Below are 22,782 nucleotides of genomic sequence, written 5' to 3'. Positions count from 1 at the left end.
AACAAGGCGACAAAGAAGAAGAAAAGGAGAACGAAAGTGTCGTCCCCAAGTGCTCTAGGCAAGTCTCTAAAACGGGACAAGGGAATGAATATCAAGCTTTGTCGTCCAACCTGTGGTTGATCCTCATGCACAGGTGTGAGCTCTTTATTGTTTTTTCAAAAGGCCGCACAATCAAGACAACGCCTGGTGTTGGATCAGCCACGAGGTGCAAAGCAACTGACGCAATGCTGACATCGTATCGTACAAAGTCGGAAAGAAAAACTTACAAAGGGGTCATGGTTCTCAGCGTGCTTGTTCCCAGCACGCATCCAATGACCGTTCCAATCGTGTATCCCAGCGTCCCCACTAATATTGAAGGCCGAACCTGCAACTCACAGGCTTAGAGATGTTGATTGTGTGTGTACCAACCAGTTCTTTCCAGCAACGAGCGTTCGCCATTGCCGCAGCGGTTGCCGGGCCGCCTATATTAGCATTCGATGCAACCAATAGCTGAAAGACAATCCTAGTTAGAAGCGTCGTCCAAAGGAAACCTATGTATAGGTACCGCGCGCATTGGGATCTTGCACTGCGATCCAAGGCCGAGTGTAAAGCCCAGGTGAGTCTGCGAATCACGGGGTCACGGGATGAGAGAGCTCGATTTCATGCCTCTTACCAAGAGCAAAAGAAGGATAAAAGTGAAGAGAGGCCAGCCAGCTGAAACGGCGTCACGTATGCTGCAGGATGCACCAACCTGCAAACGCTCTCGAAAGATTAGACGCGCGGGAGACAAAAGCGCATCGTACGTACCACTGCGAAAAAGAGGAGCATGAGAGCGCCACCAATGACTTGAGAGCCCGCAAACACGGCTACGCTGGTGCCTCTTGCGGAACGAGAATGGGAATGGGAATGGCACGCCCTCGCTGCAACTGCTGAAAATGCAGACGCCACAAGCGCCATGATGGCCAAGCCACAACCTGGAAACATTTCAAGAATTAGATGAGTGATCCAAGCGTGCTGAAGAGACCTGCCTGCGAATGTGGAGGGAAGAAGTGCCGCGAGAGCGTTGCCAATGGTGCATGATGCAGCAGCGACAGTAAGAGATAAGATGATTGTTTCGCTTGTTGGTTTTGCGTCAAGTTCAGAAGCCTCCTCTGTAATACAAGTCAGTCTTCGTAAACAGAGTAAGAATTTCAGCCAACCTCGAGTAATATGTGGAGGTGGTCTCCGAGTGTCAGCGGGTATCCACATGATAATGCCGAAGTAGAGAACCATTGCAAGATTATCAGCAGCGATTCCAGCGGCAAGGGTGCTCCCCGAGCTCAGCTCGAGCGCCTTATATTCGTCTTCCAAATCGTCAGAAGATAGAAAAAGAAAGGAAAAAAAAAAAAAACCAACTTCCTTACCTGGGCAGTGGCTGCATAGTTGATGCTGCCACCAACATAACTGGCACAAAGACACGACGCAATCTGCTACAAGAGAAATTCTAGAAAAGTCAAGCGGGAGTTGCAGGTATACTAGCCTTCCAGCCATCAGGTCCAAGATGCCTCCCAACAATCCAAAAGGCCACAAGTGTCCCAAGTATCGTTCCCGCGGCTCCGATCCAGAAGGCCTTGAGCGTAGAACCTTGCAAACGCATTTCCATGCCACTAGATAGCCTAGGGGTATTGATCGAGACACAAAAAAGTAGCGACTTCTTACCAGCATCTGTGAAGGCCCGCTGCACATCAGTTTCCAAAAGAGTGAGTGCCACCGCCATTGGCATCGCTATCTTCAGTACCTGCGTGCAATATGTTAGCAGAAAAACAGAGAGCCAGAACTTACATTCTCGTAGACCGGTGCGGCTGTAGGAATGACTTGAAGGGACGAAAGAAGCATTCCAGACGCCATTGACAGCACCGGCGAAGATAGATGCTCACCCCACTTTGTTCGTCCTTCCAATACCTGTCCATGCAACAACATCTCCTCTTGCAAAGTCAAGACTAGACTTACTTGAGCAAGCGCGGCACAGGATGCTATCAAGCAAAACAGTGGCTGGCCTTGGCAAGGAGATATCAGTGAGGCTGACAAGCGGTTGCTAACCTCCACCGCTTTGGGCCGAAAGCTCTTCTGGCTTCTCCAAGAACGCCATTGCTGCTTCTCTTGTGCGCGCGAATGCAAGGTTGTCCAGCTACTCCACAGCAGACATGGCATCTTGGCGGCTTGCAATGGCGAGGCCATAGCCGTCCCTGTGATTACGGCGAGCAATACAACCCCTTGCAAGGTAAGAAGAAGCCTCTCAAACGCGACAAATGCTCACTGTTCATCACCCAACGGCGTCGTCCAAAACACATCTTCAGATCTAAACAGCTCATGACGAGTGATTTGCATCATCATCGACGTTGAAGCCTTCGCCGCTGCCGTCGAGGCTCAAGCCTCTGACGGAAGGGCTGGAAACGATGGCTGGCATCGGAGGCGCTTCCAGGCACGCAGCATTCGACTGCAAAAGTTGGCAGCACGCCCGCATGGTTGGCCGCTTATACGGCTCCAGCTGACAGCAGTGTAGTCCCAGGCGAATTGCGCGAACTATGTCCTCCGCTCTTGCTGCTGCTTCATGGAGCCTGGCATCCACGGCTTCCATGTCCCGCCCATCGCAAGCCAACTCCCGCACCCAGTCAAGTAGCACGCTGTCCTCGTCGTTCTTGTCTTTGCTCAGCGACGTAGCTCGTCGGCCGCTCACCACTTCCAGAGCCAGGATCCCAAAACTGTAGACGTCGCTTCTTTCGGTTGCTCTTCCCGTGTAGAGCTCCGGTGCCATGTATCCCGTTGTTCCCACTGCTGTCATGTACCAGCTGCCCGTTCCGTGATCTACCAGCTTGGAGAAGCCAAAGTCCCCCAGCTTGGCACCAAAAGATGCGTCTAGGAGAACATTGGCTGCCTTGACGTCTCGATGGAGAACGCGCTGTTGCCACCCTTCGTGAAGAAATGCCAGACCTTCCGCTACACCTCTCAAGATAGCCAGCCTCTGATGCCACTCCAGCTTGCCCTTCGGATCAAACAGGTGCTTGTCCAAGCTCGTATTTGGCATGTACTCGTAGACGAGGCAAAACTTTGCTCTCTCGAAGCAGAATCCCTTGAGTCCCACGAGATTCCGGTGCCGGAGCTGACCAATCACTCGTATCTCCGCGACAAACTGTGCGATGCTGCTTTCCGAGTCTGCTTCCGCCTTGTCCCTGTTCAAATACTTGATCGCGACCGCGGTTCTATCCTTTAGAGTGCCCTTGTAGACGCTGGCAAAACCTCCGCGGCCCAGCAGCAGCTTTTTGGAGAATCCTCTGGTGGCAGACCGAAGCTCCTTGAATGAGAACCGAGTGATGCCAACGGACTCTGGCATGTGAATGGTGTAGGCGATCTTTTTGGTACGTCGAAAGACAACCATGGCAAGTGCCACCATCAAGACCAGAGCAAGAGCCACCGAAAGCGCGACCAGAACCTTCACCACTGCACAGTCCACGCCATTGCACTTCGTCACCCGGGACATTGTAAAATTCCAGGCATACAGCCTGTGAAACTGGAAACAATCCTGCCCCGTTGCTGCCGAAAACCCCACGTACATCCGCTCTTGATTCAATACACCCGACAGTTTCCAGCCCCGGGAGCTGAAGTTCGTCCTGAGGAGGAACTCGCGCGGCCTTTCCGTACTGTTGCTTGCCATCCTAACTTCCAGGCAGTCCGTCGTAGCGTCGTATTCAATCCAAGCAGTCAGCGTATAGTTTGCCGTCAGGTTGAACTCTCCTGTCAAGTTGGCAGTGGCGACCGAGATGACGCTGTTGATATCTACCCCTGCGTGACTGGCGCTGGGATCTCCAACATCTGTGTTGAGCACATCGTCAAATTCCACAGCTAGCATATGCGTCGAGTTGTTTCCTTGCATGGTTTCGTTCAAAAGCCCCATGTAAAACCCATAGCTGTTCTTCGGTAGCCTCATGTTTGCTTCAGGAACCAGCATAAACGCCATTCCGGCCCCAGGTCCAATCCCAGAGTTGCCATCCTCGAAAACTCGCACGATCTGGAAAGTGAAAGAGGTGTTGAAAGAGGCCACGCCGCGCAGCGAGTCGTCACGAAAATCAAAGGGGTGCCTGTAGACGATCCGGCCGGAAGAGTTGACAGGCTGTTGATTCCACTCGCTTGTTGTCAGGTGCACACAGCCGCATGACGGCTCGTAAGTGGCATCCCCTGAACTTAAATAACCACGCTCCTCTGAACTGAAGGATGCTGAGTTCAGTGTAAAGCTCTGTCCCGCAGCAAGACGAAGAAAACTTAGCAGGGATGCCAGCACAAGCGCTTTCACCTCCATCACTGCCTGCACCAGATCCAGAGCAATCAAAACACTAGTTAAAAACCAGAGAGCGTGCACCTCATATCCCCGGACGATACAAAGGACAAATGTTGGGACTGGTTCAAAGATGACAGTCAACAATGACGCTTCGAAAGCATGCGCGTAGCACACTCTTGTTTAGAAATCTGCATGGTAAACGCAGACAAGGCTAGAGTGCAGTACTGGAGCTCGGCAGAGTGGGCATTCGGGTTTCTCATTGCACCATTCCGCGACGCAAGTCCTGAAAGTCAAAACCGTAGAAGGATCAACACCCAAAGCGTGTCCATACCAGCAAAACACATGACCGCAAGGCGTTGCCGTGGGATTTTGGCGGGGACTTAAGCACAGTGGGCATTTCGTCGAAGAAGCCTCCTTCTGCACGACGGGATTATTTTCTACACACAAACTGTTTGATTCTCACCTCTAGTTCCAATGAGCTTCTCTGAGGCATGTTTCCGTCCTCATCCAGAATAGTTATCCTTTGATGAGTTGCTGATAGTGTATTACGACAAGATCTATAAATATTTGGAAAGAAATAAAGGAAAAACTTCACCTCCGGGAGGAGAGGCACTGTTAACTGAGGGTGATTGCATCGATAGAGCAACAGCTGGTAGAATACTTCGTCGTAGCCAATGCCCGCTTAAAATCGATAGTTGAAGAAGTAGGAACATACCGAGCATGTGGTACCTGCAAATTTCCACGATCATGGCTGTAATATCAATCGATAGCATTCCGCAAAACCTGGGCCTTTGCTGCGCTGCCTTTCCCATATGGATGTAACGTATTCGAGCTGCTCGTTTTGCAAGATGATAATATATTCCTGAAGACAAGGACGGTCAAAGTGAAGGATGAAGAAAATGAGCTCGCAAGTTACCATCGAAGTAGAAGAGCATCAAGTTCGCTCGTGAAAGAAGTAGAAGAGCTTCGCGCAAGGAAGGCAGAATCTGCAGTTACAAGTGCTTAGCAAGCAGCTGTGACGATAAATCTATTCATACCACAGCCCAGCCCTGCAGGGCAGCAGACCATAAACATTGCAGCCACTTGAGCACTTGATCACTCTTTTGCAGCAGCCCCGTGTAAGAAAGACTACTGGTTGCTGTAGCTCGTGTATTTTCTCCACCCGAGAGCGAGGAGCGTGCGCGCCTCCCCTCCTCGTTTGCTAACAGGATTCCTCGTGCAGCTGCTCTGGAGCTGAGAGAAGTGCACACGTAGCATGAGAACTACCAATAATCTCCCTGATTACCTGAGACGTTCTCCGAGATATGGGAGAATCGCTTGATAGAAGATGAGAAGAACACGTCTAGCAGGAGACGGGGGAAGGCCAGATGCCCCTGCCACCTGATACGCAACAAGTCCAACATAAAGCTACAGAGAACAGCAAGATTCTTGCCTGCAAGATGTCACAATACTCCTCGCCCAAGGTCTGGAGTCCCGCCCCCGTGGTCAGGAGGTAGTAGAGGGCTCGGCCAGCAAGTTTGGTCTGAAAGGGAAACAACTCGTGGCCGCGGTGGTGTCAAAAGAGGAAAGCTCTGTACCTCATTCTGGTAGGCCACAGCAAGCCGAGTTCCTGGTTGACATGGATGGGATGAGCTGCACTGCAATTCGATTTGGCACATACCAAATGCGTGGCGAAACGCATCGTAGCACGATTCGCAGACGAAGGAAGCGTATTGCTCGTCCTTCTCGGCGGCGCGCATAACCTCTGGAGCTGCGGCTGGAGGGAACATCCCTTCTCGCATTCTAGGGCAAAGCTAGGTAGGGTTTATCAAAATTTTATTTGTTTTTGCGTGGAATAAACAGCGTCCACGTCCTCGAGCTCCAGTAACATGTCTGTCAAGGCTCTGTTGAGCTCCATTGCTTCATCGTCCACCTGCTCAAACACTCGATGCTTGACAACCTAGCGAGGCAGCAAAAGTGAGAGAGAGAGAAGCCCACCTCCACAGGTGCCACGGGTAAAAACTCGAGCCCAGAGCTTTCCAGGTCCATGCTGATTCCGGCCTCGCTCAGTTTCGTCTTGACGGCTCCAAACTCCTCAACCGGCATCACAACCTTGTAGTGTCTGGCGGGCCAAGCCGATGAGAGGCGAAGAGAGAGCGGTCGCTGCAAGAGATGGGGGGAGAGAGTTTTTATACCTCTCCTCTGCTGCCGATTCGTCCGTATCTTCTTCATGGCAGGGCTCAGGGCCGATGAGATCCTCCGCGCCCGCGTCCATTGCTGCAAGCAAGAGGTGGTCGGCATCCACTTTGCCCGGCCTTACCGCAATTACTCCTGCTCGCTTGAATCCAAACATGACCGAACCGGAGTCCGCCATCTTGGCTCCACTTTTCTTCACCACGTCCCGGATGCTGGCAAACGCTCGGTTGGGGTTGTCTGTGAGGGCCTCCATGACAAGCCCAACGCCTCCAAAGCCATAAGCCTGAGAAACGCAGACGTTTGAAGCATGGCGCCACAACAGGAGACAGTGAAATGCAGCACCTCGTAGATGCATTCGGTGTAGTCTTGCTGATCCTTGTCCGTGGCCTTCCTCAGGTGCTTGTCAATGTGCTCCTTGGGATAGTTGCACTCCCTGGCCTGTTGCAGCAGCGACGCCAGCACCAGATTGGACGCAGGGTTTGGCCCGCCGTCGCGAACGCTGTGCAAGCACAAAACCTCCGACTCGGGAACACACAACAATCTGGTGCACGTACGCTTTTGCGATCTGCTTGCCAATTCTTTGGTTCCTCTTCATCTTCCTTGCCGCTTGCGCTCCCTGCTCACGCAGGCAGCATAGCATTCCTTGACCACTAGTATCTATCGCGCAAAAAAAAAAAAGCCCACCTTTCTGGCAGCGATCTTGCTGGAGCGCCTTCCCATTCCACGGGGAGCAAGGAGGCGCGGCGGCACGCGCCGCGCTCCCCACGCCTCCCGGGGGCGAACAAGCAGCTCCTTGGGGGGCTGGGTGTAGGGGCGAAGGAGCACGCACCCCGCCAATGCTGACATTAGTAATGGCCAAAGCCCTAGCCAGTCGAAGATAGATCTAGGGTTTGTTTGGCGCGCAGCGGAGCGAGGCAGCCATGGCGATGTCGCTGCGCCACAAGCACCTAGGTGAGAGCTTCGATCTGGTTGGGTTTTGTGGCGTAGCTGAGCAGCGTGGTGGTGCTGCGCGCAGATGTTATCAAGAGAATGCTCAACCTCAACCAGCCGCTCCCCGCGGGCGGCACGGGCGACGACGCCGTGTACAAGGTGCTTGTGGTGGATAAGTTTTGCCGGGACATCCTGTCGCCGCTCATCCACCTCCACGAGCTGCGCAAGCACGGGGTCACCATCTGCTTCATGATCGACGTGGAGCGCCAAAACATCCCCGACGCCCCCGCCATCTACTTTGTCCAGCCAACCGCGCCCAACATCCACAGGATCATACAGGACGCCGCCCGTGGCGTCTACGAGTCCTTCCACCTCAACTTCTCCTCGTCGCTCCCGCGCGCGCTGCTCGAGGAGCTCGCCATGGGGGCCCTCAAGAACGACTGCATGCACCGCCTCTCCAAGGTGTTTGACCAGTACGCCGAGTTCGTCACGCTCGACACGGCCATGTTCTCGCTGGCGCTGCCCGACACGTACGTCCGGCTCAACGATCCTAGCGCCCAGGACAAGGACATCGAGACCGCCGTGGACGCCATTGTCAACGGCCTCTTCTCGGTGTTCGTCACGCTCGGGGTGGTGCCGGTGCTGCGCTGTGCGCGGGGCGGGCCTGCGGAGATGGTGGCGACGCAGCTGGACGCCAGGATCAGAGACCACCTCGTCTCCAGGAACAACCTCTTCACGGAGCCGGGCCACTTTGGCACCTCGTTCCAGCGCCCCCTCTGCTGCATCTTCGACAGGAACTTTGAGCTCTCGGTGGGCGTGCAGCACGTGTGGACGTACAGGCCGCTGGTGCACGACGTCCTGGGCATGAAGCTCAACCGCGTGGTGGTTCAGGGGGAGGGCGCGGCTGCCGGCGTGGCGGGCAAGGGCGCGGCCAAGTCGTTCGAGCTGGATGAGTCGGACACCTTCTGGGTGGCCAACAACGCTGCCGCCTTCCCAAAGGTGGCGGAAGAAGTGGAGGCCCAGCTGAAAAAGTACAAGGAGGACGTGGAGGAGGTGAACAGGAGAACCGGGGGGCGTGCCGACGTGCCGTTTGACGAGCAAGAGCTGCTGGGGAACACCAAGCACCTGATGAGCGCCGTCAACTCCCTCCCGGAGCTGACGGAGCGCAAGAAGATGATTGACAAGCACACCAACATCGCGACGGCGCTCTTGGGGGAGATAAAGAGCCGGAATCTGGATGGCTTCTACTCGCTGGAGGAGGACATGCTGACCAAGGGGACGGTTGACAAGACGGCGCTGCTGGGAGCCCTCAAGGGGAAGGGTACGAGCGACGATAAATTGCGACTTGGCCTCGTCTATCTGCTGTCCATGGAATCCGCAGCGGGCGCAGAGATCGAATCTGTGGAAGCAGCACTTCGGGAGGCCCGGGTGGACGTCACATCGTTTCTTTATGTGAAAAGGATACGGTCCTTGAACATCTCGCTGGCGTCAGTGAACACGGGCAGCAAGAGCAACCTGGTGGACTGGCTCTCCACAACAGTGACAGCGGGCGTCAAGAACTTTCTGTCCGCGGGAAGACAATTGGCTCTTACACGAACCGTGGAGTCTCTGATGGAGGCAAGGCTGGCTCCCGAGCTGGAGTCTTACATGACGCTGGATCCGCGTGCTCCCAAAGGCTCTGCGCCGGGAATTCACACCAAGGGCCCGTTCAAGGAGGCTGTCGTGTTCATGATTGGCGGTGGCAACTACTTGGAGCATGGGAGCCTTGTAGAGCTGGGCCAGAGGTGCCAACCCGGCAAGAACATCATTTATGGCTGCACGGAGGTGGTGACGGGCGCGGAGTTGAGCCGCCAGCTGGGGGTTTTGGGCCACAAGATGGGAGTGGACGCCTCCGCGTAGAGGTGGTAGAGAGGTTTTATGTAAGTGTTTTGTCAACAACGAGGGCTTCCCCGCAATACCAACAATGCTGCGGTGCGCCAGGCGGGTGGTGGTGGTGGTGGGTGTCCTCGGGCTGGAGCACTGCCGGTTCCAGACGGGCCCCGCGTGCGCTCTAGCCTATGGCAAGGCAACCCTGGCGCGGTTTGGAGTCCGCAAGAGCAGGCGCGTGGAGATTGGTGCCCAGACGGACCGCATCGTCCACGAGGCTGTTCGTATGGTGGTGGAGAGGCTGTTTGAGCCGCGGTTCGCAGACCAGGCGCTGGGCTGGAGGCCGGGCAGCGGCCGCCAGCTCGTGTTCCGGCAGATAAAGAGCACGTGGCAGGGCGTGGAATGGTATCTCCAGCTGCACATACTGCACTGCGTCAAGTCCCTGGATCACTTCCTGCTCACCAAGAGCTTGATCGCCCGAATCCGGGACAGGGCGCTGGTGGGTCTCATCAAGGACATGTGCTTCTATCCCCAGCAGGGCAAGGGGATCCGGCGCAACGCGTTGACGCCCCTGCTGTGCAACATCTTCCTCACCTTCGCGGACAGGGAGGTGCAGAGGGTGATGCAAGCAAACTGCACGCCCAGGGCGGAGCGGTGCGGGGACAGAGGGAATGGCATCCACAGCGTCAAGTACATACGGTACATGGACCAGCTCCTCGTCGGGGTTCAGGGCCCACAGGCGCTGGTTCGGCACATACGAGATCACGTTACGGCCTTCCTCGCCACCAGCATGGAGCTCCGCCGTGTCCATGCCGACTACGACAACATCACGCTGGCGTCGCCCATGTTCCTGGGGAATACCATCAGGGTGACGAGCAGCGAGGACGTGCGACGGCATGCACGGGACATGGAGAAGAGGCGGAGGGGCAGGGGGGTAAGGATGAGGAAGAGGCAGGAGACAGAGGCCAAATACGAGTGCAATGTCGGCTTGCAGTTCGAGCAGGTTTGGATGTCGAACGCGACCAGGGCTTTAGTGGTGGCCGAGGATGTCGTCAACCAGATGCCGCAGCAACGCCCGTGTCGCGGTACGGCTGCGAGCGAGGAGCGGCTGGCGCACCATCTAGTGAGGCTGGATAAGATGGTGCAGGGCTTCTTTACGACACGGCGTCCAGCTGCGCAGGACCAGTACATGATGAGGAAGCATCTCAATTGCCTCCCAACAAAGGTCACAGCGGCATCAGGCGCGGCAGAGGAATAATAAAAGCTGGCGGTTGCAGTGGCTGTGCCCAAGGCCTTGCAAGCCAAAAGGGAGCGAAGACAGCCAGCCAGCGCAGGTTGAGTGCCCATCGAGCCGGGTTGTCCCCTGCTTCAAGCTAAAGCACCGTTCTAGCTGAACAATGCGCTGCGTGGGCCCTAATAAAAAATCTTGTAATTTTGTGATCTTCATTGCGTGTAGTATATATATATATATATATATATATTATATGACAAAAAAAAGAAAAAAAACTTTAAGCCTTTGGCTGGTCATCAAGTTTGCTGCCTACCCCCCTTCGTGTCATTGGTGCTTGTTCCTTCCTAGCAACACCAGGATCATTGTGTGAAAGAAGGTTGGGGAAACAAAGAGGTTGGTTGCCAATGGGCAACAAAGAAATTTAAAGGATGGACAGACTGATGGATGGAAGGGGTTATAGAAGGTGAGTGTGTGTGTGTGTGTGTGAATGGACTTTTTCTTGGGCTTGTCAAAGTCCATGCATTGGGGCTCCCCTAAAAGGCGTAGCTATGTATGGCGTTCCAGCAACGGGATATTTGTACACCATGATGAAGCTGGTATAATATTACGCGCGAGTCATGACGCCAGGCTTGGCACGTTCGAAAAGACGAGCTTCTCCCTTGCCCATGTCTCTTTGGGGGCAACACAGATGTACATCGGAACGTACTCCTGCATTCACAACAACAAGCCCAGTTTTCCGTAAGGAGCTATTTGACAAACAAGAAACAAAAGAAACACGAGCAAGTTGCGTTCTAGAAGGCTGTGACGACAAAAGAGGATGAAAGGATCCCGGACACCAGGTGGGAAGTAAGCGGTGTTGTAAGGAGGGAACGTACCTCCAATCTATTCACAAGTTCGTGAGCTGTCGACGCGGAAACAACTATCTGCCGATAAGATGGCTGGATAAACCCCTCCTCGGTTCCCTTGTCAAACAAGTTGAGCAGCGGATTGAAGTAGCCATCCACGTTCAGCAATCCCACCTGACACACACAAGAAACATTCCAAAGCTTAGACCTCACACAAACAATAAGCACCAATCGCTTTACCGGCTTGTCGTGGATTCCGAGCTGAGCCCATGTTATCACCTCTAACAGCTCCTCCAAAGTTCCGTAGCCACCTGAAAGAAGCAACGAGATTGGGGGCATGTCAAGCACATGAAGGCTACGCTGCGTGACAGTATACCAGGAAGAGCAATGAAGGCGTCGGCTTGGCGTGCCATCTCGGCTTTCCTTTGGTGCATATCGGCAACCGGCCGCACCTCTCCCACCGTTTGGCCGCATATCTGTTCAACCGGACGAGAGGTGAGCGGGCACGAAAGTAGCGAACGCCGGAGGGGCATGAGAAAAGCCACAACTTGGCAACGCAGAAGAAACAAAACAAAAAGCAAACGAGCAGCAGATCATGGTCAGCAGCTGGATCCAACACAGAACATGCGCGGCACAGAGCGGATATGATATTTAAGGAGGAGCGCAACGCAAGAGAAATCACTCACCTCGCTAGACATGAGCGCCTTCGGAATCACCCTGCACGTACAAGGCACAAAATCAATCAGTACACTGACATGAAAAGGAATAGTTAAACGACGTGTGCGCCATGCTCTACTCTAGTGCCACGGGATGGATGGAATGCCGATGAATCTGACTCGTAAAAGCTTCAATGATCACACACAAAATCCCCCTGTCGTGTGCTGCTGTCTCTGTTTGGAGGGGCTTTTCTGTGATCACATTGTCAGCCGCTCGCAAAGTTCCAAGCGCCTTAATGAATGCATCGAAGAGATGGATGCACCACGCGGCTGGGTGCAACAAGGGGGGAGAAAGCGAACTTACCCAGTGACATGGCCTCCACCTTCGTGCACAGCCTGCGCAATGAGGCCCATGAGCCCCACATTCCCACCGCCATACACCAGATCGATCTTGCGCCCGACCTTGACACACGCACACGCACACGCACACACGGCAGCACGAGTGAGCTCGAGGCATCAAATCAACTTCCACCAATTCCGCACCAGTTCCTTGCCCAGCTCCAGAGCACTATTGCTGTAGCTCCTCTTCCTGCCGCTACTGCTCCCACAAAAGACGCAGATTCGCTTGAATTTGGATGGGCTGCCAGCCATCCTTAATCGGCCAGAAATAAATATGGGGGAGGAGACTGCGTGCCAAGCTAAAAGACTAAGCCCGGATAAGCCAGAGTGCGTGCACGGCGTAATGTCGCTCCCGTGGAGAAGAAAACAAGAGTGTGGTGATCGGCGACGCACACCGCCCTCGCTACTCGCTGGCTGCCCCGGCTCCAAACAATCCGGCCTCTGGGCTTCTCGCAAATCGACAAAACCCAAAAACAAAACCCCCGACAGAGAAGCGCCTTTCAATCATGAAAACCAGGCAAGCAGCAGCGGGAGAGCGTCCAAGAGATGCACACACGCATCCTGAGGCCTATGTGCGGAAATTGGGTTTATATGGAACGCCCACTGCCACGCTGGCAGAGGAAAGCCACGACACCGCCACCTGGAGGCACCGTCCCGCCTACGTGGACTGCAATCGACCATCTAACGGTCGCGGCACTCCCACCGCCAATTCCGCCGCATCCAACGCTCCGGCTCGCTGCCACGCGACACACCTGCCACATACTCACTCATCCATCCAGGGTTCGATTCTGCAACCCGGTCATCCGGCGGTATGAGCTGTCACTGTCGCCTCCCAGCTGGCGCTAATGACACGCGGCATGCCGGGGCTTGTTAACCTCCATCCTCCCCGTGTGGGGATTGAGATTAGTTTAGTGGGTGGCCAAGTTGCATGGGTAAAATAGTTGGTGGGACACCAATTACGTGTGCTGCGCTGGGGTTCAATCATTTGGTTGCCCCCGATGCATGGGGGGCATGCCCATTCTTGGACGTATGATCATGCGTGCTATGCTGCCGGTTATCAATGCGTCGAAAAGACATGTTTTGAATGGCGAGCATGGGTGCCCATGCACGGAATTGTGAGTCAGAATGTAGTTAGTGAATATGAGGAAAGAGTTCCATTCCAATGGTCCATATCATCATCATCCATGCCAGCCAGCTATCCGATTGGACATGCCTCTCGTAGAAACACTACTACTATGGTAACCACTAGGCCTGTAGACCTACCATTGGCGCGTGGCGTGTTAATAGGGAAGGTACCTAGTTGCCATGGTGGGGTGAGAGCTGCAGTGCAAGCTCTAACTTATCATTAGCCCTTCCGTACATCACCCTCCGGTCAAACTTATTGCTCCATGTAAAACCTAACAACCCCCTAAAAACCCTTGGTATAAGAATGTCATTTTTAAATCCATGCCATTGGCCATTGCTGCGTCGGATGTGGATTCACTTGACTGGTTTGGTATGGTTTTTCATCCGTGTGTGCACACGGGGCCTTGGATCGACTTCCAGGCTGATTAGGTGGGATATCCCCGCTTGTTTCTAGGTAGAATATGCCTTACTCTGATCTTTTGCCAACGACACAAAGAAAAGTACATGCGTCTTGATCGCCAATAATGTGCCACAGGACAACAAAGGACCAAACCCAATGTATCGCAAGAGTTTTTATACTCTCCCTAAAAGGTGCCCGAGAAATCTATTACCCTAGATTTTCCGGAGGCTCTATCACAAGAGAAGAAGGGCATGAGCTCCCTATCTCCCTATGCTGCGCGCGCGACAACTTGTCCCATGAGAAATCCAGCGCCCTGCTTCTATAGATACCACCACAGCTAAAGAAATCTTCTGCTTTTCACATGAAGCAGGTAGTTGGATGCTTGGCCGGTTGGGGTTGCTGCCATAGAATCAATTTCTTTCGTTTCTTCGCTGCTGATATGCTCTTTTCGTAGAATATGTATATATATGGATTTCCGTTTGATTGGCCATATCAGCTTTGCGCATTCAAGCTGGGGAAATGCCTTGTTTAGTTGCTAAGCATCGGAATCGGAACGAGGTTCGGTAGGTGAGGATTAGGTGCAAGACAAAAAGAGGGTCCTGAGTTTTGTTTGTTTTAAACACCTTTGCCCGCCCCTTCTCGTTCGGTTTTTAACCCAAGCACAGTGTCCACATGAGAGGCGCGCGCGCGCGGTCAATGTTAGACCATGAGGCGTAGCAAAAATAGGTGCCTGGGAGGCAATTCATGGAATCCAATCCAATCCACTTCCGTGTCTTAAAAGTGCAGAGCGAAGAAGCCTGAACCAATGAACGATGTGTCGAGGTCGCTATCGGCAAGCAAGTAAAATCACACGCACAGCACAGCTTGGATTGCGCTCTAAACAACGTTACCGGGATCTCAAGAGGGTGATTCAAAAAGTGATGCTGTGTCTGTCCCAACAAAAGCGGATTCATTTATCAACAATCGAGATGGAAGATGGATCCTTTTCATGTGTGTGCCACGTGATGCTCCAAATGCAAAGTAGGTAGCACATACTTATCAGCAATTCGCAACGCTGCAGCAACCATAGCCTCTGGTTTCACACACAATACAAAACCATATTCTTTTCTCTGGGGCTCCGGGGGGTCAAGCATTGACTCCGTACACACAAAAACAAATGTCATCCAGATCCGAGCAACTGATTCTGGAAATCGTCCCGAAACCCAGGACGTGTATGAACATCGTGACTCTTTGTTATACTCCAGAAAAGTCGCAACTTGGTGTGCGCTGCCTTTTTGGGTACAGAAGAGCCTAGGAGCAGCTTTTGAGTTTTAAAGGATAGCAATCGTAGACTCTTCTCACGAGGGACATAAGCTGGCGCCTTTTGCAGCCGAGGAGCTGGATGGACTGGAACTGAGTTGCAGATGGAGATCCGTGTCAATCTCGTGGCGACTGGGTGGTTGACCCAGGTGGAGCTGGATGTCGTCGCTATCGCCGTCCCGACAACCCAGGCAGCACTGCTGGACGTGATGGTCACCCCGGCGGCTGCCCGGCCCCAGAGGAGGCGCGCCTCGGCCAGTCGGTTGGAAGCCATGGCTAGACTGCACTTTGCTGAGGAAATCAGCTACTGGATACTGTGCACATGGCCTCTCCACACGCCCCATGCAAGAGGACGGCGACGTCAAGTAGACGAAGGGATTGGCAGTGTTAAGGGGTGGCGCGACGTGGGGACGCAAGGTGGTAGCAGCAGCCGCAAAAGCTGGCGACGGACCCGGTGCTGCCGGCTGCTTGAAACATGGAACCGCTGCCGCCGACCTGAATAGCTGCTGCACCTGCACCTCCAACTCATCTGTTTGCTTCTCAAGCGCTGCCTTTTCTTCCTCAAGATCGTCCCTCTCTCGCTTGAGCTGCAAGCAACACACGATTGCTCCTCCCACAATACCTCATACCCCACACACTTACGTCTCGCGACTCGTCAAACAGTGTCCCCCGCTCGATCCTCAGCCGTTTGATCTCCACGCGCAGATTCTTTACCGCTTGCAAGCTATCGCCCAGGATACTGGCTTTGTCTTGCTTTGGCTTCTCCGGGTCTGCGCCCAAGAGAAGAAAAAGGGACGATGAATACGGCAATTGCACAACACAAGACCCACCTAGGACTGCTGCTAGCTCTGCGAACTGCTCATTCAGCTTGTCGCGTCTCAATTTCTCTCTGTCGGCCTTGTGTACTTTCCGGGACACCAAGCTCGTGCCCGCCGGGCCACTGGACACAAGCTGTGTGACTTGCAAATCAAGGAGGAGAAATCAAACCTTGGCCTTTGCTCACAAACTTCCTGCGTCATGTCTCGCTGCCCCAATTGCCACTGAGCTGGATTTTCCTTGCAGATCGTCGGGCTGCCCTAAACGATGGAGCAGTCCGACGTGGATGCTCAAACACGTGGTTTAGCACGTCAGCCTCACGCTTCGGTACCTACATACGTGTTCAGCACGCACGCCGCGCGTGGACGCCACGAGCCTGTCGTCCTCATTTCTATCATTGCCATGGTGCCCTCAAGATTCCACACCAACATTCCTCTAATAGGCTGGTGTTTTTCAGTGTTTCACCCAGCATATTTGCATTTACCAGTGAGGATTCACGCCGCACTGGGAACCTTCACGACCAAGAGGGGCAGACTTTGCACGGACATTTACCCAGGATGAGGCGGTAATCACGACAGGGAGCCAACTCATCGAGGTGTGTTCTATGCATGGCATGATTATTTTCAATCGCTGCCATGGCCTCACACATGCCAAACAAGTTGGGGATCAGTAGCACAGTGGATTATGTCCACCCTGTGGTGGACTTCCACCTCTGGAAACGGCAGATCACTGTCCATTAAGGACATCCTTAGAGATCCCAGCCGTCACTCCTCCCAGGGAGCTTCCCGCCTAAATCACATACAGGTTGGTGGATGATCGTCGAGAGTTATATGCTCAACGGGTATGCGATCTCTGGGCGGCCTCAGCCCCTGTCACACGGAAAGAGGACTACGCAGAGCTCTTGATCAAAGTCCTCACAACAGCGGCACAATTCACTTGTCCACGACATTCCACCCAAAGACGCCCTGGCTTTCCCAACTCTCCATGGTGGGATGAGGAATGCAAGGAATGGTACACGCTAAAGAAGCAAAAAGCTAGATGCGATGCCGTATATGGGAGAACGCTCGAACAGTTGAACTGACAGGCGCGGAAATCTGGGTGGCATACCTCCGAGAGCTCTACAGTCCGGTCTTTCCACCAATCATTCACAAATGGGACACACTCACTTCACTGTCGAAGAGCTAGTTCGGGCTATTGGAAATCTCCCTCGCAAAAGACCGGCTATGCATGACCTCACGGCGGAGATCCTTGCAAGGAAATCTGCCTGAAGGGTCCTAGGATGCATCTTTGATGGGATACTTTCCCGAGACAATGGACTATGAACCGTATAGTGCCTACACACAAGAGTGGCAACGAGTTACTCCCCATGAATTATCGCACTATACTGGTTTCTTCCATTTTCTCCAAGCCCTTCGCTACCATGGTAGAGAAACGCGGTGAGCAAGAGGGGAAACGCATAACAGCCCAGGCAGGGTTTCGCCCCCAGCACAGGTCACTTGATCCCACTACGCACCGTACATCAAGAAAGCTTTACTGAAAGCACAGGGGACACCCAACTGACTGCGCTGGTCACCAACACCATTGGTGGTCCGTGTATTGATGCAATTGAGGCACCACCACCTCTCGGGAGAGGCCGTGAGGTCCAAGGCCGCCAACCTCCACATCTGACGTGGTGACGGCGCTGCTACCAAGCGTGGCGACGCTGGTGCCGGATCGTCCAAGCTCCCGCCATCGCCACGTATCTCCTCCTCGCGATCTACATGAACTGGGCAGGTCTGACCAAGTACTTCTGGAGGCAAGTCGAGAAAATCCATACGTTTATTCTCAAGGAATTCGGCTGCCCGAAAGTATCTCGCGGGATTCCTGCCAGTGCAGCTTGAAGTCTGGAAGAACACCATGCAATATTTCTTGTGCTTACTCGCACACTCAGATGACGACAAGCTTCCAAAATTGGTCATCTATGGGTGGCACAGACTGCGGGTTTGGACGCAATGGATCTCTCCTACTGGAAAACACAATTTACAACCCAGTATTATGGATGGAAAAACCCTTCAAGACATACAAGAAACTACCCAAATACCACAGCCGCTTGGCCGGAAACAAAGAAAAATTCTCACGGCAAGGCGGACACAGACTGTACTCGACAGTCGAGGAAGGTTGTCACTCTCCACCTCCTCATAGCAGAGCTGGCATAGCCGTTCCTCCCAGGGGGTTGGGGGGCGACACCATTCCTCCCACGGCGTTCACAACCATTCGACAGCAACTTCACCTCCCATGGCATGGCTCTGAACCAACCAAAGGCCAAGAGGTGGCAGTGTTCCTCCTGGAAATCACACCAAATTCTGCCGTTCTACTGTCCGGGAAGCCGTACTTCGCTCTTGAGACGCCGATAATGCATTTCCTTGAATCAATCCGGGACATCGCCAGCTGCCGCATACGTGTTGGCCAAAACGACGTATGCAGCGGAGTCTTCCTCTCTCATTCTCGCAATCGACTCAAAAGCTACCCTTGCAACCTCGAGGTTACTCCACTTGCGAGCAGCAGTCAAGACCGTCATCCACATGGCCTGATCCGGCGCGCAGGGCATCCCTGTGAGCAAAGCTAGCGCATCGTCTAGTCGGTTTGCACGGGCCAAGAGATCCAGTAAGGCGCTGTAATGCTCGATCCCAGGCACAAGGCAGGCTCCCAGCTGCATGAGATCGAAGCAGTGCTTGCCCGTGTCCACCAGCCCGGCATGACTGCAGGCCTTGATCACACACAAGAACGTAATGCTGTTGGGCCGCAGATCTGGCTGCTGTTGCATCCGATCAAACAAGCGGACCACCTCCTGTGCGTCCCCTTGCTGTGCATATCCCGCCATCAAAGCGTTCCACGTCACTACATCCCTCTGCAATCCCATGCACTCGAAGATGCCACGGCTCTCATGCATGCTTCCGGCCTTGCCATAGAAATCAACCAAAGAGTTGGCCACCGTCAACTCTTGTTCCACTCCCCGACTACACAGATGCTCGTGAACTCGCTTGCCAGCCTCGAGGTGAGAGAGGTGGGCACAGGCTTTGAGAACGGACACAAAAGTGAGGGCATCCGGCCTTGATCCCTGCTGCTGCATCCGCGCATAGCACTCGAGTGCCTTGGCAGCCTCTCCCACATCTACATATCCCAGAATCAACCCATTCCACGACACAACATCATGGAACATCATACCGTCGAACACCCGGCACGCATCATCCATGCTCCCGCACTTGGCATACATATTGACAAGCGTACTTGAGACCCGCCTGTCCACCTCAAGCCCCGCTGCCTTGGCCTGGGCGTGCACGGCTCGCCCCTTGCTAAGGCCATCCCTGCCCGCAATCCTCACGCAAGCCTTCAATGCGGCAATGTAAGTCGCAGCATTGGGCGTGAGGCCGTAGTCTTGCATCGAGGCCGTCATCTCGAGCGCTTGCTCAGGATCACCCCTGTCCCAGCACCCAGCAATGACACCATTCCAAGACAGAACCGAGTGCCGTGGCATCTTGTCAAAAACCTTTCTAGCGTCCTCAAGGCTCCCACAGCTTACATACATGTGCAGCAGGGTGTTGGCGACTATGGTGTTGCCTTCGTCGCCACAACGAGAAACCTGGGAGTGCAGAGCCATGCCCTTGTCCAGCCACGCTAGCTTCACCACCAGACTTCCACCAACTTGCCTCCATTCTTCTTTCTCAGCACAGCAGCCACAGGCCTTGACTGCAGCAACGTAGCTTCTTGCGTCTGGTGTGTGGCCTTCATCTTGCATCCGGGCGAACAGCTGGAGTGCCAGTTCTCCCTGTCCACTGTCCGCGTATCCAAAAAGCAGCGAGTTCCACGCCACCAACGACCGATGCTTCATCCCGTCGAAAACCCGCCGGGCGTCCACCATGCTCCTGCACTTGGCGTACATGTCAACCAGGGTGCTCGCCACCTTGGGGTCTTCTTCGTGCCCACACTCTCGGCACTCACTGTGGATAGCCTTTCCTGTCTCAAGTAGCAGGAGCTGAGGCGGCTCTTTACCCTGTTCTGCACCACAGGCTGCACACGCCTTGAGCACCGCCATGTAAGTCAGGCTGTTTGGACGGAAGCCATCCGCCTGCATCTGCCGAAGTAAATGTAGTGGCTGTCCAGCATCTCCAGCCTCGGCGTAGCCAAACATGACCGCGTTCCACGAAACCAAGGACCGCTGCGCCATACTGTCAAACACCATTCGAGCCTCCCACATTTTCCCGCACTTGGCGTACATATACACAAGCGTGTTGGCTACAGTCAAATCCCGGTCGTCCCCACTCTCCGTCACGTATGCATGGATTCTCATCCCGGCCTGTATATCCCTGGAGCTGGAACACGCTTTGAGCGAAGCAAGGAGAATGTAGGTGCTTGCTGCAACCCCACTGTCACGCAGCTTGTCAAACTCCTGGATAGCTCCCTCGGATTGCTGGCCCAAAACAGAAGAACCCAGTGAGAGCTAGGGGAAGATAAAAAAACGTACTTACATGGACCGAAAATCTGGCAGCTTCAGATGCTACATACCTACAAAAGAGAGAGGATGGTCCTCTCCACATCTAAAACCCTAAGCCTACGACCAGAGAGCTCATGAAACCTTTACTTAACAAACACCAAGGTATCCAGCCAAAAACGCAGTGTTACGAGGCAGCACAAACAGCACCTGGCACATATTGCAACGACTAAGCAACCGCACCGCAAAAACTATATGATACAAACCAGCTTGGCCACTGGAGCAGCAGAGCCGTCGCTCATCTACGTGCTCCACGTCTAGTCCTAGCATCCACGATCCCACCATCACATCCTCGTGCCGATACACATGCAAAACCGGACTAGACAAAGCACTCGGCCAAAGAACACAAAGACAAAAACTTACTTGTTGATAGAAATGTACTGAGCCAAGGCCCTGCTCACGCCATACATCCGTGCCTCAGCATGACGCATATACCTGCCAATCCAGACAATGTTTATCAACAAGAGAAATCCAGGGCCACGTACCCCTTCTGATCGCCAAACTTCCACCACTCGGGCTCGTACCACCGCTGCTTTCTAGAGGGATACAAGCTGATCACCACCGAGCGTTTCAAAATTGGGAGAACTTACGAGTCGGAGAACACTTCACCAGACTTCATGCACCCGATGTATATCCTGGGCTTGTCCCAGTGCTGAGCAAGCATCTCGCCTAGCTTATCTGTGGAGAAGTTAAAAGTCTGCGGAAGGAGAGTAATGGCCAACGCTTACCGATATTCACATAAACGTCGTCATCTACCTTCAAGAAGAAGTCTGCATCCCATGTCTCGACGGCAGTGGCAAAAAACTTTTTGGCTTTCCTCGGTATCTCCTCCGGCTCTTCTACATGGTCGTCCTGCCACGGATAAGCTTTAGTGAGGCATACAAGAACAAAGCCGAGTTACCAGAATAAGGAAGTCATGTGTTCTGTTGTTTTCGTCGTCAATAAATCGATCTAGGCTGTCCCCTCTGTTTGCGCTGTCATCCACCACCCTTGAGAGGAAGCACGCAAGCAAGCATTGCTTACCTTCTCCCCACAACGAAACGGATGACGACGCCCTTGTCATCCTCCAGTTTCTTCAAAGCCGTCCCTTGCAAGACAGAGCAGCGATATGAGCGAGATGATAATAGACAGAGTTGGATACCTTTCGGCATCCAGGTGTTTCGAATGGAATCGCGCCTGGCATGCTGCCCGAATCCAGTATTGATGCCCATGACAACATGTAGCCGTCCTGCAGCCCTTGTTTGGTTCTCAGCTCGCAGCCTTCGCGTACTGAAGCCTTGGCTCTTGGCCGCCGCCAGCTCCATCTCTAGCGCCGACACTCTCTTCTTCTGGTCCCTGTTGTGACCAAAATGTTTCAAAGTTGTAAACTGTCAGCCATTCCTTACTTGCAGTCGATCAGCTTGAGGGTCTCGTCCACCGATACGGCCTGTCCCTGAGGAAAAAATAAAGGAAGGAGGTAAGAAACCCGTCGAGACCCCAGGCTTTTTTCACACCACCTTTCCCTCATTTTTCTCGATCAGCCCAACAAGCAGCAGCCGAGTCTCGGCATCCTGCCACAGCCTGGAAGAGCAGAAAGGAGGATGTGGCACAAGTGATGAGAGCATACCATACCTCCCACCGATGTAAAAGCAGGCCATGAAGGAGAGCATGATGAGAATCAAGGAAGTCATGCTTCCTCGCTGGGGGGCGCCTGTGTGACCCCGCCCTCTCATCCTAGCGCCGCTGGATCTGCCCTAATGACCCCATCGTGCTTGCATTTTTACCTAAACACCCAGGAGGATGGGCTTGGTCCCAACAGCTCCAATGGTTCTTTGCCAAGCACGGGCAGCACCAGGTGCGAGCTGCGTCCGGGAGGCTCGGATCCAGGATGCGTGGCAGATTGCCGACACGCACTGCAGCAGCTTCTTGCCGCACCAGGGCGCAGTCATGGACTTTGCTCTCCGGCTGGACAGGTGGGCGGGACGAGGTTGCTGCTGCCTGTGTGTTTGATGCACGTATGCAGGACCATGGCGCTGGCCGGGAGCCTCCCGTTTGAGCACAAGAAGTACCTGGTTGCGGTGGAGGAGACGCTAGGCGGCGTCCAGGTGGTGTCCGGGATCCTCACCATTGACAAGGTTGGCGACTTCTTGCCCCGGAGGAGGCCGTCTGGGTGCAGGAGGTAAACAATCAACCCATGCCCATGCCCATGCTAGATGATGCTCGTGAGAGCCTTACTATATAA

At 53.9% G+C, this 22,782-nt stretch overlaps 9 protein-coding genes across 13 annotated transcripts; 1 reads left to right on the top strand and 8 right to left on the bottom strand.

Moving 5' to 3' along the window:
• Positions 1-217: 217 nt before the first annotated feature.
• LOC112351388 (uncharacterized membrane protein YjcL-like) lies at positions 218-2,215 on the bottom strand. Of its 4 annotated transcripts, none has more exons than XM_024689221.1 (12): positions 1,969-2,215; positions 1,801-1,920; positions 1,678-1,756; positions 1,499-1,602; positions 1,383-1,445; positions 1,179-1,311; positions 1,008-1,130; positions 787-953; positions 653-730; positions 545-601; positions 409-489; positions 218-364 (listed from the first exon to the last, which is right to left on the bottom strand). In XM_024689221.1, the coding sequence occupies exons 1-12, from the start codon at positions 2,194-2,196 to the stop codon at positions 263-265; spliced, it is 1,335 nt and encodes a 444-aa protein (XP_024544989.1). In that variant the 5' UTR covers positions 2,197-2,215; the 3' UTR covers positions 218-262. The 4 variants fall into 4 exon arrangements, 3 of the variants coding, with proteins under 3 accessions (XP_024544989.1, XP_024544991.1, XP_024544988.1); XM_024689223.1 differs by having other exon boundaries at positions 1,801-1,910; positions 1,969-2,006; XM_024689220.1 differs by having other exon boundaries at positions 1,801-2,215.
• A 39-nt stretch (positions 2,216-2,254) lies between these two features.
• On the bottom strand, positions 2,255-4,471 carry LOC9644916 (L-type lectin-domain containing receptor kinase IV.2). The gene is made up of 2 exons (XM_002984084.2): positions 4,373-4,471; positions 2,255-4,318 (listed from the first exon to the last, which is right to left on the bottom strand). The coding sequence occupies exon 2, from the start codon at positions 4,310-4,312 to the stop codon at positions 2,327-2,329; it is 1,986 nt and encodes a 661-aa protein (XP_002984130.2). The 5' UTR covers positions 4,313-4,318; positions 4,373-4,471; the 3' UTR covers positions 2,255-2,326.
• LOC112351389 (peroxisome biogenesis factor 10-like) lies at positions 4,396-6,087 on the bottom strand. 2 transcript variants are annotated; one of them, XM_024689234.1, is made up of 11 exons: positions 5,952-6,087; positions 5,869-5,900; positions 5,724-5,813; positions 5,577-5,671; positions 5,329-5,524; positions 5,208-5,277; positions 5,075-5,153; positions 4,887-5,020; positions 4,755-4,825; positions 4,623-4,708; positions 4,396-4,574 (listed from the first exon to the last, which is right to left on the bottom strand). In XM_024689234.1, exons 1-11 carry the CDS (start codon positions 6,070-6,072, stop codon positions 4,472-4,474), a joined length of 1,077 nt encoding a protein of 358 aa, XP_024545002.1. In that variant the 5' UTR covers positions 6,073-6,087; the 3' UTR covers positions 4,396-4,471. The 2 variants fall into 2 exon arrangements, with proteins under 2 accessions (XP_024545002.1, XP_024545001.1); XM_024689233.1 differs by having other exon boundaries at positions 5,869-6,087.
• A 2-nt stretch (positions 6,088-6,089) lies between these two features.
• On the bottom strand, positions 6,090-7,337 carry LOC9643886 (probable transcriptional regulatory protein At2g25830). Its single transcript, XM_002984083.2, has 6 exons — positions 7,151-7,337; positions 7,021-7,082; positions 6,809-6,965; positions 6,466-6,749; positions 6,269-6,392; positions 6,090-6,203 (listed from the first exon to the last, which is right to left on the bottom strand). The coding sequence occupies exons 1-6, from the start codon at positions 7,310-7,312 to the stop codon at positions 6,099-6,101; spliced, it is 894 nt and encodes a 297-aa protein (XP_002984129.2). The 5' UTR covers positions 7,313-7,337; the 3' UTR covers positions 6,090-6,098.
• On the top strand, positions 7,313-9,351 carry LOC9644915 (SEC1 family transport protein SLY1). The gene is made up of 2 exons (XM_002984200.2): positions 7,313-7,417; positions 7,482-9,351. The coding sequence occupies exons 1-2, from the start codon at positions 7,387-7,389 to the stop codon at positions 9,293-9,295; spliced, it is 1,845 nt and encodes a 614-aa protein (XP_002984246.2). The 5' UTR covers positions 7,313-7,386; the 3' UTR covers positions 9,296-9,351.
• Positions 9,352-10,791: 1,440 nt separating this feature from the next.
• LOC9644914 (probable cytokinin riboside 5'-monophosphate phosphoribohydrolase LOGL10) lies at positions 10,792-12,958 on the bottom strand. Its single transcript, XM_002984082.2, has 7 exons — positions 12,538-12,958; positions 12,359-12,456; positions 12,025-12,055; positions 11,715-11,814; positions 11,579-11,649; positions 11,369-11,512; positions 10,792-11,201 (listed from the first exon to the last, which is right to left on the bottom strand). The coding sequence occupies exons 1-7, from the start codon at positions 12,643-12,645 to the stop codon at positions 11,109-11,111; spliced, it is 645 nt and encodes a 214-aa protein (XP_002984128.1). The 5' UTR covers positions 12,646-12,958; the 3' UTR covers positions 10,792-11,108.
• Positions 12,959-15,077: 2,119 nt separating this feature from the next.
• On the bottom strand, positions 15,078-16,362 carry LOC9644913 (transcription factor bHLH121). Its single transcript, XM_002984081.2, has 4 exons — positions 16,205-16,362; positions 16,048-16,157; positions 15,860-15,987; positions 15,078-15,804 (listed from the first exon to the last, which is right to left on the bottom strand). Exons 1-4 carry the CDS (start codon positions 16,234-16,236, stop codon positions 15,256-15,258), a joined length of 819 nt encoding a protein of 272 aa, XP_002984127.1. The 5' UTR covers positions 16,237-16,362; the 3' UTR covers positions 15,078-15,255.
• A 1,674-nt stretch (positions 16,363-18,036) lies between these two features.
• On the bottom strand, positions 18,037-20,643 carry LOC112351383 (pentatricopeptide repeat-containing protein At3g02330, mitochondrial-like). Its single transcript, XM_024689207.1, has 2 exons — positions 20,539-20,643; positions 18,037-20,480 (listed from the first exon to the last, which is right to left on the bottom strand). Exons 1-2 carry the CDS (start codon positions 20,605-20,607, stop codon positions 18,441-18,443), a joined length of 2,109 nt encoding a protein of 702 aa, XP_024544975.1. The 5' UTR covers positions 20,608-20,643; the 3' UTR covers positions 18,037-18,440.
• LOC9644912 (hydroxyproline O-galactosyltransferase HPGT1) lies at positions 20,634-22,297 on the bottom strand. Its single transcript, XM_024689242.1, has 12 exons — positions 22,173-22,297; positions 22,058-22,121; positions 21,947-21,993; positions 21,703-21,896; positions 21,585-21,648; positions 21,463-21,535; positions 21,290-21,413; positions 21,152-21,239; positions 21,047-21,097; positions 20,925-20,996; positions 20,768-20,880; positions 20,634-20,711 (listed from the first exon to the last, which is right to left on the bottom strand). The coding sequence occupies exons 1-12, from the start codon at positions 22,271-22,273 to the stop codon at positions 20,689-20,691; spliced, it is 1,014 nt and encodes a 337-aa protein (XP_024545010.1). The 5' UTR covers positions 22,274-22,297; the 3' UTR covers positions 20,634-20,688.
• Between the last annotated feature and the right edge of the window lie 485 nt (positions 22,298-22,782).

The sequence above is a fragment of the Selaginella moellendorffii genome, unplaced genomic scaffold, assembly GCF_000143415.4.
Source record: "Selaginella moellendorffii unplaced genomic scaffold, v1.0 SELMOscaffold_61, whole genome shotgun sequence".
NCBI classification, from domain to species: domain Eukaryota; kingdom Viridiplantae; phylum Streptophyta; class Lycopodiopsida; order Selaginellales; family Selaginellaceae; genus Selaginella; species Selaginella moellendorffii.
This window is presented reverse-complemented; position numbering and strand designations above follow the sequence as displayed.